This window comes from Elgaria multicarinata, chromosome 6 (assembly GCF_023053635.1).
Source record: "Elgaria multicarinata webbii isolate HBS135686 ecotype San Diego chromosome 6, rElgMul1.1.pri, whole genome shotgun sequence".
In the NCBI taxonomy this organism is placed as follows: Eukaryota; Metazoa; Chordata; class Lepidosauria; order Squamata; family Anguidae; genus Elgaria; species Elgaria multicarinata.
This window is the reverse complement of record NC_086176.1, coordinates 110,908,872-110,924,238: the sequence shown is the minus strand read 5'-3', so window position 1 is coordinate 110,924,238 and position 15,367 is coordinate 110,908,872. Positions and strand designations below refer to the sequence as shown.

Genomic DNA, 15,367 nt, shown 5'->3' with positions numbered 1-15,367 from the left:
TTTTAATGCTTTATGTGTGTATGTGCTGTGTTTTAGAATTTTAAATTTTGTATACTCGTTTTTATCTCAATTTTAGAATTTCTGTAAACCGGCCAGAGAGCCCTGGCTAAGGGGGCGGTATAGAAGTGTAATAAATAAATAAATAAATAAAATATTTAAATTATAATATTTATTCCTAAATTTGCACCTACACACATAAGTTTGCATAAAATTTGCATATGCAAATTTTACACAAATGAGAGCCCTCTTTTTCTGGGGTGATGCATTTCTTCTTTTTTGGAGGCAATTCGTAAAAGTCCACCCTACTGACAGCGGGAGTCATCAGGCAGCATGCACCAACCAGACCTCTGCTGCGTTCGTGACGACCCAGGTTTCTTTAAGCAAAAGCCGTGCCGTGCGAACTGGGGCTGATACCTCTCTCTCTCTCTAAGCAATACCAACTGCCCCAGCATTCCATGTACTGATGAGGGGCAAATGAATCATCTGTTCTTCTTCTTCTTTTTTTACCTCACAAGCCTTGACGTGTTCATTCTGCCATTCTTCCCTGATCTTCTCGAGGGCGCCGATGTTTGCCTGGTACACTCTATCTGCAATTGGATGAAACGGAAGAGCAATCCAGTCAACTTTGGAAAAGAGGGACCCAAGTTCCCAATGCACCCTGGGAGGACAATTCCGGACCAAATGGCTTCAGAACAATGGCTGCTTCTAGCGGTGAGGCAGCCAGCCTTGGGTACCCAGGATGGAATACCCATAAAGGCCAACAAATGGACAATGACTTGACTTTATTATTCTGTTTGGTGGGTTGGTTTTCCCACCATTTGAGTGGTGGGAGGAGCCAGAGGCAAAAGGAAGAAAAATACCGGAAGTGCATATGGCACTGTACAGAGCAACCTCAACAAAGGATTCACCGCCCCATTGATATCGTGGTTACCAGTCTCCAGTGAGTGGAAGGGATTCCCAGAGAGGAAGAGCAGGCCTGCGGTATCCAGCCAGCCGGATGAAGCTGAGGGCCTCATGAAATTACACTGAGGGCTGCATGGAGCTCACAAGTTCCTTGCCCCGGGAGTAAAGTGTCAGACTACATCATCCCTTGGCCCTGGCTGGCTGCCTTTCACTTCAGATGGATTTCGAGGATTTATCCAAGGAAGCCTTTGACGGCATGGAGTAGTCTGCTTACATCTGCAGACCAAGTTGCTGTTAAAAGGCACAGGAGCAGAGGTCAGTTCAAATGCTGGCAACCCTAGGCCCCACAGGCACTCACCTGAATCCTCCAGGGCCGTCTTTGTCTGAGCCAACTTTACAAACAGCTGGAAGGGAGGCAAAATGAAGAGCAACCAGCTTAGGACAATCAGGAAAGCAGCTCCCACGAGAAGAAGACCCTACCTCAGGCCTTCCTTAGAATTTGAACAATCCCTGAAATTCATGCACAACCCATAGCTAAAAAATGCCTGAGAGCATCTCTACATGAAGGAAAACTGTGTTGTTTACCCGGGGCTTTTCTGCTTCCTAGTTCTTTGTCATGATTGTTATGGGCTGCATTACACGGGACGAGAGGGGCGAAAATTGAACACTTCCCCCTTGTTCAGTTCCATTGAGTTCTATTGAGACAGCGCCATCTAGTGGCAGAGGATCCTGCTGTTTCCTGTCTATTACGACTTCAAAAGTGTTTCTTTTTATCCTGGAATTTCCAGAGGATTCCACGGGAGATTTCCTGGATGTCGACGACGTCATGAAATCGACCCGGAAATGTCCATGAGCGGCCAATTACAAGTGTGCGATAAATTGCTCGTCTAGAAGAGCCCTGCGGCCTGCAGAATTCCCGGTTTATGCTGTTGGGTGTGGGTGTGTGTCTGTGTACATAACAAATAACAAAAGCTCTCATTAAGCCAAGCTGAAAATGGCATGGGGATTGCATCAGGTAAGACAAATATATCTGAGTTACAAATCCCTGTGAAGGAGGTCAGGTAGACTGCGCTGAGCAGGGATGCCGTATGGGTTTAGCAGTTCGGGGGGAGGAAAATAGTTTTAGCATGGCCCTTTTTAATGCATGTATTTGGCCGATAGATTTACAATAGCCGCGCGGGGAAGGGAGGCGGACGAGATAGCAGGACCTTGGTGCCAGGAAGAAGCGGCCTTATCATTCTCAAGGTCGTAAACCCTCCCGGATGGCAGGAAGGGGGAGGATGGAGCTGGGAAGGTGTGAAACCAAGCCTCTGGCGGCGCAAAAAGGAGGGGGGAGCTGAAACGGAGAGTTGGAGGGTATAAAGTGGGCTCTCCCCACCCAGCTTTCGTCTTACACCTCCTTATGGTGTGTGCACAGGTGTCCGTGGCAAAGGCCTCCTTAGGAGTAAGTTGCTTCAGCTTGGTTTCATTATTTTTAAGGTTACTGGGTTTTATGCTGTGCATGTTTATTGGATGGTTTCTTTAGCTATTCTTCCCATTTGCACCCTGCCCTTAGTTTAAATAAAGTCTTCTACCACATTACCCGCATGCTGCTATTTTGTCAGAGCCTGAGCCAGAATTCTGGCAGCCCTTCCGTGTTAAGGGCCTGTGGGAAGGTGGTGGCAGCGAAGCGAGGTTGCTCATTCCCCTTCGCTCCACCTTTACCATCCCCACCTCCCCTCTGGACAAGACTACAGTTCCCAAGGTTCCCCAAGGCAAGGGAATTCCTGCTGAACCAGTTTACCAATGTAGCCTATGAATCCCTATAGAGGTACCACTGAAAAACATCCTTCCAAAAACACACACACGCACACACACGTATGAAAGCTGGGGTTTCATCATAAGAACGTAAGAAGATCCGACCAAGGGTCCATCTAATCCAGCATTCTGTTCACACAGTAGCCAACCGGCTGCCCCAATGGAAAACCCACAAGCAAGACCTGGTGCAACAGCACCCTCCCACCCATGTTCCCCAGCAACTGGTGCACACCAGCTTACTGCCCTGATACTGGAGGTAGCACACAACCATCAGGGCTAGTAGCCATGGATAGCCTTCTCCTCTGGGCATTTATCCACTCCCTTTCTAAAGCCCAGGCATTCAACAGCATATGCTGAGTTTTAACCAACTCCAATAGCTTGGCCTGGCTGAGTGTTTAAAATGTTGTTTTAAATGCCGACTGTTTTCTACGTTTGTCTGTTTTTAAATTTTGTATATTGATTTTTAATGTTCAGTCTTTTTAATCCAATCTTTGTAATCTTTGTAAACCGCCCAGAGAGCTTCGGCTGTGGGGCGGTATATAAATGTAATAAATAAATAAATAATCCAAAATGGTGGCCATCACAAATTGGTGGCTATAACACATCTAAAGATGCCCGGGGTGGGGTGGGGGGGAACGTGGCCCACAGTTGTAACCCAGCACTCTCCCTTCTTTGGTCTTGTTTTCCCATCAACTTCCACGTCAGCCTTGCCCGGTCCCTGCTCTCTTCACCTGCCCCCCTCCCCGCATCGTGGTTACCTTTTCCTGTTGCTTTGGTGTGACCAGGTTGGCGCTCCGGTGGACTGCCTGCTCCGCCTCATCTTTGTCCCGGCAGCGCTGTTCGTACAGCCTCTTCGCCTACAAAAAGTCAAGACGAAACAGGTTGTGACACGTTGCACCTAACTATTGCCGCAAAATGGAAGGAAGGAAGATCAAAGTGGCATATCAAATGCCGTCGTCCAGCCACAGTACAGAAGGTCATCATTCCAGTCCAGCCTTCACCAACCTAGTGTCCTCCAGATGTGTTAAAATACAGCTCCCATCATCCACAACCAGGATGTGGCTGGGAAATGTATTTATTTTATTTATTTCTTATTGCATTTATATCCTGCCTTTTTCTGCCAAGGAACCTAAGGCGGCGTACATAACGCTCCTCCTCTCCATTTTATCCTCATAACAACAACCCAGTGAGGCAGGTTGGGCTGAGAGCCCGTGACTGGCCCGAAGTCACCCAGTGGGTTTCCGTGGCCGAGTAAGGACTAGAACCCGGATCTCTCAACTCCCAGTCCAACACTTTAGCCACTGCACCACACCAAGATCTTATACAAAATTAGGAACACTGTTATGATTCATTCCCCCAGGTGGGCACACACAAGAGTATTTAAAAGAGATGAAAGTGGCCGGAATGGTATCCACACATTCTTTTGACCCACATTTACCTCTTGTCAAACAGGTTTGGGAGGTTTTTCAAAACGATACAGAAAACCTACAAAACCTGTTTGGCCGAAGAGGGACAGGCAGCAACGCTGCTTTCAAACTGCTCACAACACTATGGGGAGAGAAAAAACAAGCTTTCGTTTTCTCTAGCCCTTGCTTGACCTTCTTGCTACCTCCCCGAGATTTTTTTCCCCCTTTTGCTGCATGAAACTAGTGGTCTGTCCCAAGTTTATGCACTGCTAAGTCACACAACCATTAGGGGGAGATGATGTGTTATTTGTATCCTGCCTTTTGCAGGGATACAAATAAATATATTATAATAATTATAATTATTATAAATATTATAATATATTATAATAATTATAATATTATTATTATATTTATACAAATAATAATAATAATAATAATAATAATAATAATAATAATAAAGTGCACATGTAGAATGACATATTTTGAGAACCAGATGGGAAGAAAAACTCACATCTAGGGTCTTCTTATGTTGCAAATTCCGGTTTTTATGAATGGCATCCATTACAAGCTCAATCTGTGGAAAGAGTACCCAGCGTTAGTTGTCTATCCTGCACCAAAGAAGGATAGGGAAGGAGGGAGGAAACTTCTCCCCACTTCTAAGAGCTTTTCTACATGAGGCTTTTAACGCGGCACTTTACCGAGGTTTCTGCTTCCATATTTTTGCTGGGATACATATCCGATCCTCTACACATGTTCCCCCCCCCCCCCGGGGTTTTCCTTCTCTGCCTTTCTATATGTTCCATTGCATAACCTCTAGGCGGCGCTGTGGTAGAGTGGAATTGCGCAACTACACTAGGGTTTCATTCAACCGTTCTGGATTTCCTCCCAATTAAAAAAATAAACAAAACATGCTAAAATGGTTGCAAAAAACGGGAGAAGCTCTGGAGAATGACAAAAGTCATGCAAAGCACCCGCAAGCTACTGTGAGTGAAGAATCATGAGTGCACAATAAACACCTCACGCAGAAGGGCTCTTAGAACAGAAGACCACATCTGAGTAACAAGGAAGAGATTATGAATTGTCTTCCCCTTGCAAAACAGCATTGTCATTTCCTTGGTCCAAGTGTCCAAGTCAGGCTTGCAGTCTTTTGCATGTCTACACATATTCTGATATCTGACAGAAAATCTGAATTCCATAGAATTTCAGTTTATTTGTAAAGGATTATATGGTTCATGACAGAAGAACAGCATCAGAGCAGTCAACCAAGCAGAGCACAGCAGTTTGACTTTTCTCCCACAAGTCTGGCTTGAACGTTTTCATCTTCTACCTCTGCAACCCCCATGAGAGCTAGAAACATGGTTTCATTTTTTAAAAAAATGGGGAAAAAAGCAGAGATTCTCTGTAATCCAGAGAATTCTGTTCCGGATGGCACAGGCTTCTCAGAAAAAAATCACTGCAGCACTGGGCTTGAAAGGGAAGTTTAAGAAGTAACAGCTTTTCCTTCAACGCTTTGAAATGCAAAACACAAGCATCATGTCATACAAGGCAATTGTGTGCTGCTGCGTTAATTTGTGCTTATTTTGTCACAGTGCTGAGGAATAAACTTTGGATTTACTTCATAGAATGGGCAGCTGTAAAAGGAATGAGAATATTAAGATCTCACCCTTCCAGTAGTCATCATAACAACAGGCTAGAATCCACAAGACACAAGCTAGAGCTTGTGTTGAGGACATCGGCTGCGTTCGGACAACACAAGAGTCAAGGGTGGGTTAATAGTTAACTCCGGAGTTGATTATCGAGGGGCTACTCCCCACATAACATGATTCTAATTAACCATGGGGTGGATTAAGGCCAGCGTCGAGTATATTAGTCAATCGTGTGTTTGATTGACACATACTCCACCCTCTCCCCACTCAGTCCTCCAACTGGTATCCCATCAGCCATTGTGAGTTCTGCCAACTGGACTATAACAGCAGCTGTTGCTTTGGTTGTTCTGACCAGGGGACTCTGTAGTCGCCGGAAATAACCAACTAGTAAATGGTTACAAAATAGTAAATGGTTCCAGACTCATGACACAATAACTAATGGTTGTTCAAATAATCAACTCTGCACAGCGTTGGTTATTCCAGCCAAATAACCAACTGCGGTGTGAAAAAAATCCTGACAGACAACACAATAACCAACCATTGACTATTTAACCCAGCTGGTTATCGTGTCATCCGAACCCAGTCATAGGCGTCCTTATTGACAATCTCCAGATTAGATTGGTCTTCAGAGTTTAGTCAGCCTTCCTCAACCTGGGGCACTCCAGATGTGTTGGACTGCATCTCCCAGAATGCCCCAGCCAGCTGGCTGGGGCATTCTGGGAGTTGTAGTCCAACACATCTGGAGCGCCCCAGGTTGAGGAAGGCTGGTTTAGATGGACAGAGAGGCTTCTAGAATCACCACTAACTTCTATCACACAGATTCAGTTTAAAGCATTACTGTCCTAACTACTGATTTCATTCTGGATTTTACTGAAGAGATTTCAACCCCTCTGTATTGCTGACCTTTTTACGGTGGAGCTTTTGCTTCTCCCTGAAATCCTCCATTTTCCTGGCTTCTTCTCGCAGCATCTGGGCCAGCTGGATATGGCCCTGACCGACAGTGTCCACCTCTGAAAGCAAGTCGTGTCATAGCAGTGAGTGATGGGAAGGAAACGTTGATTACAAGCTTTAAGCATCCCAGTCACCATTTCTGGAAGGGAAGTCACTTTTATTGCCATTTTACAGATGGAAAAGTGAGTCCGAAATTATTTATTTATTACATTTTTATACCGCCCAATAGCTGAAGCTCTCTGGGCGGTTCACAAAAATTGGGACCGCAATACCTGATGGAACGCCTCTCCTGACATGAACCTACCCGTACACTGCGCTCAACATCTAAGGTCCTCCTCCGAGTGCCTACTCCGAGGGAAGCTCGGAGGATGGCAACAAGGGAGAGGGCCTTTTCAGTGGTTGCCCCCCGACTGTGGAATGATCTCCCCGATGAAGCTCGCCTGGCGCCAACGTTGTTATCTTTTCGGGGCCAGGTCAAGACTCTTCTCTTCTCCCAGGCATTTTAACAGCATTTAACAACGTTAAGTTTGTTTTTAATGGACCCCAGAATTGTTGTTTTTAAAGGGATACTGTTGTTTTCATGTTTTTGATGGTTTTCAAATTTTGTATACTTTTTAATGTTTACCATTTTTAACTGTTGTAAACCGCCCAGAGAGCTTCGGCTGTGGGGCGGTATATAAATGTAATAAATAAATAAATAAAACCATAATAAAATAACCAACAGTCTAAAAACACAAATACAAAATACAGTATAAAAAGCACAACCAGGATAAAACCACGCAGCAGAAATTGATATAAGATTAAAATACAGAATTAGAACAGTAAAATTTAAATTTAAGTTAAAATTAAGTGTTAAAATACTGAGAGAATAAAAAGGTCTTCAGCTGGCGATGAAAGGAGTACAGTGTCGGCGCCAGGTGGACCTCTCTGGGGAGCTCATTCCACAGCCGGGGTGCCACAGCGGAGAAAGCCCTGCTCTTAGTAGCCACCTGCCTCACTTCCTTTGGCAGGGGTTCACGGAGAAGGACCCCTGTGGATGATCTTAAGGTCCGGGCAAGTACATATGGGAAGAGGCGTTCCTTCAAATAACCTGGCTCCAAACCGTTTTTCAAATATTTTTAATTTTTGTGAACCGCCCAGAGAGTTCCGGCTATTGAGCGGTATAGAAACGTAATAAATAAATAAATAAAACAGGGCTTTGAATGTTAATACCAGCATTTTGAATCGGGCCCGGACCTGGACTGGCAGCCAATGAAGTTGTAAAAAGACTGGAGTGATGTGGTCTCGCCGGCCAGTCCCTGTTAGTAAACGGGCTGCCCTGTTTTGTACCAGCTGAAGTTTCCGGACCGTTTTTCAAAGGCAGACCCATGTATAACGCATTGCAGTAATCCAAACGAGAGGTTATCAGAGCATGGATAACTGTAGCTAGGTACATCAAAGTATGGTACATCAAAGTCAAATCTGGGTTTGTTGCCAGGTAGTGCGTAGGAAGGAGCCAAAGGGTACTTTGGGATAGACGGCACCTAGTGCTACCCATCGAAATGGCACTGGGTAGCTATTCCACCTTACCCTCATTAGGGTGCAATCCTATGCATGTTTAGATAGAAGAAAAGTCCTACAACTCCCAGAATTCCCCAGCCAACTGGCTGGGGAATTCTGGGAGTTGTAGGACTTTTCTTCTATCTAAACATGCATAGGATTGTACCCTTAATGGCTTTCTTTTTCTGGTAAAGAAAAACGTCAGAAGAAATCGCAGGAAAACATGGGAGGGTTACAAATGAAAGACAACTGTGATGTCTGGATCTCCTGAAAAATCCTGTGTGTGAGGCAAGGCCTCAGTCAGAACTCTAAAGGAGCTATGCAAGGCTCGGACAGCTCCTTTGACTGACACCCAGAGCGGATTCAACGCCCCACTGACATCGGAGCCACCAGCCTCCACTGCAGACGGCTAAAAACACAACAGTGCTGCAGAGCTCAGATCATTCTCATGCCAGAGATCAGGATGGAGGGGGTCCATATCCAGGGGCCAAAGCCCATCTTAGAATCATAGAATCGCCCAGAGAGCTTCGGCTATTGGGCGGTATAAAAATGTAATAAATAAATAAATAAATAAATAAATAAATAAATAAATAAATAAAATCATAGAATAGCAGAGTTGGAAGGGGCCTACAAGGCCATCGAGTCCAACCCCCTGCTCAATGCAGGAATCCACCCTAAAGCATCCCTGACAGATGGTTGTCCAGCTGCCTCTTGAAGGCCTCTCGTGGGGGAGAGCCCACAACCTCCCTAGGTAACTGATTCCATTGTCGTACTGCTCTAACAGTCAGGAAGTTTTTCCTGATGTCCAGCCGGAATCTGGCTTCCTGACACTTCAGCCCGTTATTATGTGTCCTGCACTCTGGGAGGATCAAGAAGAGATCCTGGCCCTCCTCTGTGTGACAACCTTTTAAGCATTTGAAGAGTGCTATCATGTCTCCCCTCAATCTTCTCTTCTCCAGGCTAAACATGCCCAGTTCTTTCAATCTCTCTTCATAGGGCTTTGTTTCCAGAGCCCTGATCATCCTTGTTGCCCTCCTCTGAACACGCTCCAGCTTGTCTGCGTCCTTCTTGAATTGTGGAGCCCAGAACTGGACGCAATACTCTAGATGAGGCCTAACCAGGGCTGAATAGAGAGGAACCAGTACCTCACGTGATTTGGAAGTTATACTTCTATTAATGCAGCCCAAAATAGCATTTGCCTTTCTTGCAGCCATATCGCACTGTTGGCTCATATTCAGCTTGCGATCTACAACAATTCCAAGATCTGTCTCGTTTGTAGTATTGCTGAGCCAAGTATCCCCCATCTTGTAACTGTGCCTTTGGTTTCTATTTCCTAGATGTAGAACTTGGCATTTATCCCTATTAAATTTCATTCTGCTGGTTTCAGCTTCCCCATTTCCCGAGCCCTGAGGAATGCTTCCTTGAGCATGCAATGGCTTTCGTTAATCCACCCCTCCCTGTGACGAACAAGGCAGGGAAATTCAGCCCAGCTGATGATTAAAATAATAATAATAATAAACCTTCCCCATGTCAGCAGTGTGGGAAACTCCCAGACTACCATGCCCTAAGGTGGCCTAGAAAACTGGCATCTTTCCAAGGGTGTGAAATTTCAGCCACCCTCACATTGCACTGTGCCAAGAATCAGGGTTTCTAGAAACCAATTATGATCCCATGGCCAGGTGGCGACACATCAGCGCAACGCAAGTAGCGCATTGCACCTCCCCCTTGCTGCTTGAGACATTTCACACGGCCTTTTTCTACACACCTCTGCCGCCCCCTCTGAAGTGAAGCACAAGGGTCTATTTTGTTTCTCCTCCCCAAGTCAAGAAGCCAAGAAGAAGTGGGACGAAAACAGCCTTCCCTGATCTGGGGCCCACTGGATGCTTTGCACCAGTTCCCATCATCCCCAGTCAAGCCTATGGTCCATCTAGCTCAGGAGCAGAGTACATCCTATACACTCCTGCACACAACAGGAGAGAGCAGCAATTCCATATTTAAAAATACATTGGACTTAAAGGGGGGGGGGTTGTCGCGCGAGGAAGCCCAGAAGGCCAGACAACGTCATGTGAAGGACCTGAGCAAACCCCGCGAGTGCCCAGGAACGAGCGTGCAATAAAATGTTCTTTGGATGGAGCTTCAAGTGTTAAATGAGAACAAGATTCCTCCATGCTCCTTCGCAGGGTGGGTTAGAGGCTGCATTCCACTGTAATGGTTCTAGGGAGGAAATGGAGTGAAGGAAATTAAACGGCGGAAGACAGTTTAATTAAATGCAGCAGGAATTATACATAATGCACGACACCTCTCTGAGACAACCTGCAATTAGCAACGTATTTGAAGCCCTGATTGCAGTGTGGTGTGTGTGTGTGTGTGTGCTTGCATTAACGCCATGCACAATTTAGCTACGTTCTTCTAAATCCTAGATACCACAGGTTACTTACGTTGCTTAAAAACCTCAAGGGCTCTTCTCAGGGTGCTGAAATGAAGAAAAACACAGAGAAAAGAAAGGTTATAACTTCCGTGAAGCTGGGAAACTCTGAGATAACATTCAGTCTTTGTTGTTGTAGTACTGAAAGGCGAGGAGGTCACGACTTCCTTGTGAACTTGCAAGAATTGGCTGCGTTTCAACACCTGGTGACACAACCATTCAAATCCAGAGCACAACTTCATGGCCAGGCGTGAGGAACGAGATTTCTCTTTCCTCCTTGCCAGTGACCTTTTCGAAAGCCCTGATGGCAAAGACATCAAGAGGTCCCAGGAGTAGCCGGCCTAAGACGTTTCGGTCCCCGAGTCTTAAAATCCGAAGGGCACACCACAGACACACACATCGATCATGAGCCTCTAGGAAGGTCTCTCGCACAACTTCCATCTATTTCAACGGGGCTTGTGCAGGACACCTTCCTGGTAGATTGTATACCCAATAGATCAGACCTGTCCATCTTCCACTGCCATAAAAAGAGCTGTTCTATAGATATGTGCATAGATCTAAGGAGACAAGACGGCAACCAGTGAAGGTTGGTGGCCCCAATGTCAGGGGGGCAGTGAATCCGCTCCAGGTTTCAGTCGGAACGCAGCAGATATTTTCCACACAGTAGAAATTTTCACCTCCTGATTACTGCAGATCAAGCTGGCATTAAAGGCACAGGAGCAGGCTACACTGATTTTTTTTATGGTCAGTTGGCAGTTCTTGTAGCCCACAATATTATTCCACGACTCCTTCGGAGTTCTGACTGAAAAGCATATAAACTTCCCCTAAACCATGTCCTTTGCTCGTTAGTTCCAGTAAATCAGGAACTAATTTCTGGAGGTTGAAAAGTTTGATTAGTGGTTTACAAAAAACTGGAGTTACCCAGCCCAGTTTTCATGTTACTGAGTGCTTTCCCTAAATATTATCTGACTCTCACTTTCACTTTCAAATGGACTTTTAAAACTGGGGGCAAACTGCCACCCCAATTCTACAATAACAACAGAATTTTCCACAAGGAGCATTCCCAGGCAAGACTTTTTAGTGTGGCATCTCCCACCTCATTCACAGAATTCCACTCAGGGTCCAGACGACAATGAGGATTTTGAGACAGGGGGGTGGGGATTACGTTTCCTTACCGTGGCTCTCTTTAGGGTTCTCTTCCATCTTTGAAACGAGCACAATTACATGGTGAAGAGAGCAGTGACCACATGGTCTGTACATTCCAATGGGACGGCGCCCTCTAGTGGGCATTTTATAGCGCAACCTCAGAAGCGCTGGGTTTTCTGAGGGGTTTTTTGTGACGGTAAAACTGAGAAATGGAGCAGGAGACACGCAGGAGGCTGACGGCGGTATCAAAAGGACCTGCGAACATCCGTGAGTAGCTAGTAATGAGCATGCTATAAATCGCTCGTTTAAAGATGCTCAGTGTCTTCTATTTATCACTCTCCCATGCTTTCCTATCGCCTCTTCCATCTTTTTTCTTATCAGAGAAAGTATGTTACAATGCAATAGCTGCCCAAAGCCTTTTGACTGATAGCGCCATGAGTCCTCTGTCTGGCAGCACTGTTACTGGGTAGCTTTTCTGCCCTGAGGGGTGACATTAAACCTGTTCTGGAAGGAGCAGCATTCCCCTTATAGGATGAGGCTCATAGTTTGGGGGTGCTCCTGCATCGAACGCTGTCATTGGAGGCACAGCGGGGCCTCGGTGGCACGGAGCACCTTTTTTCAGCTTAGACAGATATACCAACTATGATCCTATCTGGACAGAGAGAGCCTAGCTACAGAAATCCACACTCTTATCACTTCTCATTGGGATTGCTGCAATGCATTATATGTGGGGCTGCCTTTGAAAATGGTCCGGAAGCTTCAGCTGGTACAAAACAGGGCAGTAAGATTGTTAGTGTTAGAGCAAGGTTAGTTGAAGGGTTATGTCCTTCCATATATACCCGCCCGGAACTGTAAGGCTATCTTCAATATCTCTTCTCTGGGTGCCCCTCAAAATGAAGTAAGAAGAAGGCCTTTTCAGTGGTGGCACCCCGGTTGTGAAATGCAATCCCCAGAGAGGCTCACCTGTCACCTACATCGTGGTCTTTTCAGCACCAAGTGAGACCTTTTTTTATTTTCCCAGCCCTTGTAGCCTTTCAAGTTTTAAAAATTGCATTTTTTGATCTTTACACAGCTGCTGGCTTTTAACTTGGCCCCTACTTTGGTTTTATTCTATTTTAAAACTTATATGATTATTATTTTATGCTATTTTTATTATGTTCTTATCTTTTATAATGTTTTTAATATTTTTAAATATTTTTTAATATTTTTATATTTTATATTTTAGAGCCTCGTGTGGTGCAGAGCGGTAAAGCAGCAGTTTCTGTAGCTGAAACTCTCCCCACGGCCTGTGTTCGATCCCAGCGGAAGCTGGTTTCAGGCAGCCAGCTCGGGTTGACTCAGCCTTCCATCCTCCTGAGGTCGGTAAAATGAGTACCCAGTTAGCTGGGGGAAAGGGAATCACAGCCGGGGAAGGCAACGGCAAACCACCCCGCTATAAGGCCTGCCAAGAAAACGTCAACGAAAGCTGGCGTCCCTCCAAGAGTCAGTAATGACTCAGTGCTTGCACGAGAGGTTCCTTTCCTTTCCTTTTTTTCTTTCTTATATTATATGGTTTTAAGTTCATTTTGTGAACCGCCCAGAGAGCTTTGGCTAATGGGCATTATTAAAATCTTTGCTCTTAACTATGCTGGCCTCTTTGATATTTTGGTACTGCCTCTTTCGCGTTTGGACCACACACCCCTTTTGCTTTTGGCCCAGACCACCACTGGATCGCAGCGTCCAAGAACTTCTCGAAACTTGAATTGAGTCCCTGGGCAAAAAGAGGTTCAGCACCCTCATGGTACACAGGACGAGCCAAATAGCTTTTTATCAACCACAATTCTGAGGAAACGCACGGACTCACTTCAGCTCTGTCTGGCCGCAGGGCTTCTTCCTTGATAAGTTGATCAGATCCTTCCCATATCTTTCTTCAATAGAAGCCCTGTTGGATAGGAAGATAGGAGGTTAGAGGGAATGGGTATAAAACGGAGATGGAGAGAGAGAGAGAGAGAGCGCAATGAAGGGTGCATTTTGCTAAAGGGTGGCCAACATACTGCTGAACAGAACTCCTGGGAAATAATTGACTATCTTGGTTTCTCTGAAATTGTGGTGACATTATTAGCATCAGAACATCAGAAGAGCCCTGATGCTGGATCAGACCAAGGGTCCATTTAGTGCAGCACTCTGTTCATACAGTGGCCAAGCAGCTGTTGACCAGGAACCCATAAGCAGGACACAAGCGTAACCTATGTTCCCCAGCAACTGGTGTATGTAGGCTTACTGCCTCTGATACTGGAGGTAGCCATCAGGACTAGAAGCCATGGATAGCCTCCTTCTCCAGGAATTTATTCGACCCCCCTTTAAAGCCATCCAAATCAGTGGCTATCACAGCATTTCATGGAAGTTAATTCCATAGTTTAATTATGTGCTGTGTGAAGAAGTCCTTAGAATCATAGAATAGTAGAGTTGGAAGGGGCCTATAAGGCCATCAAGTCCAACCCCCTGCTCAATGCAGGAAGTCACCTTAAACATCCCTGACAGATGGCTGTCCAGCCACCTCTTGAAGCCCTCTAGTATGGGAGAGCCCACAACTTCCCTAGGTCATTGGTTCCATTGTCGTACTGCTCTAACAGTCAGGAAGTTTTTCCTGCTGTCCAGCCAGAATCTGGCTTCCTGTAATTTGAGCCCAATATTCCATGTCCTGCACTCTGGGATGATCGAGAAGAGATTCTGGCCTTCCTTTTAACTGTCCTGAATCTCCCGCTAATCAGCTTCCTGGGATGACCCCATTGGGTTCTAGTATTATGAGAGAGGGAGAAAAATGTCTTCCTACCCACATTCTCCACACCGTGCATAATTTTGTTCACAACGACAGAAGGGTGAGACTAGGATTAGCCAAGAATAGAAGGAGGAAAAGCAGCAGCAACAGCAGCAATACTATTTATAAAGCCAACTGGGGATGGAAAGAGAAAGACATCTGAACAGGAATGAAGGAGAGAGGCGATGCCAAAGGTGCACTTAGAACAATATATTCAAGGCACAGAGGATTTCAAATCCTAAAACACTTCTTCTGGGGCAACCGAGTCAGTCCACCAAAACAATCTAAAAAGGTACTGACCAAGGACTTGAGGCATGTTGGGCCTTAAGCGTTAGTTCTCAGTACAACTCCGACACCTCCTCTCTCTCTCTCTCTCTCTCTCTATTTGACCCTAAGAATCAAGTGGCGTCGCTTTGGGGAGAAATGAAAAGGAACCCAAGAAGGAAGATGAAATGCAACGGCTGGACTTCAGGAAAAACTTCCTGACTGTTAGAGCAGTACGACAATGGAACCAGTTACCTAGGGAGGTTGTGGGCTCTTCCACACAAGAGGCCTTCAAGAGGCAGCTGGACAACCGTCTGTCAGGGATGCTTTAGGGTGGATTCCTGCATTGAGCAGGGGGTTGGACTCGATGGCCTTGTAGGCCCCTTCCAACTCTGCTATTCTATGATCTGAGAAAGCCATAACTATCGACAGAGCCAAACATCTTAGAAGGCCCCACTCAAGGGAAAGTGGTTTTTCAGGCTAATAGGGCTAT

The 15,367-nt window shown here is 45.7% G+C and overlaps 1 protein-coding gene across 1 annotated transcript in view; it reads right to left on the bottom strand.

Annotated features, from left to right (window-relative positions):
- Positions 1-15,367, bottom strand: part of PSTPIP2 (proline-serine-threonine phosphatase interacting protein 2) — a 48,802-nt gene that overhangs the window by 13,820 nt on the left and 19,615 nt on the right. Inside the window, exons 3-9 of the mRNA XM_063128292.1 lie at positions 13,657-13,734; positions 10,681-10,715; positions 6,656-6,762; positions 4,618-4,680; positions 3,459-3,557; positions 1,262-1,307; positions 508-587 (exon numbers count right to left, since the gene is read on the bottom strand). Of these exons, the coding sequence (XP_062984362.1) occupies positions 508-587; positions 1,262-1,307; positions 3,459-3,557; positions 4,618-4,680; positions 6,656-6,762; positions 10,681-10,715; positions 13,657-13,734 (508 nt within the window). The remainder of the gene's footprint in view (positions 1-507; positions 588-1,261; positions 1,308-3,458; positions 3,558-4,617; positions 4,681-6,655; positions 6,763-10,680; positions 10,716-13,656; positions 13,735-15,367) is intronic.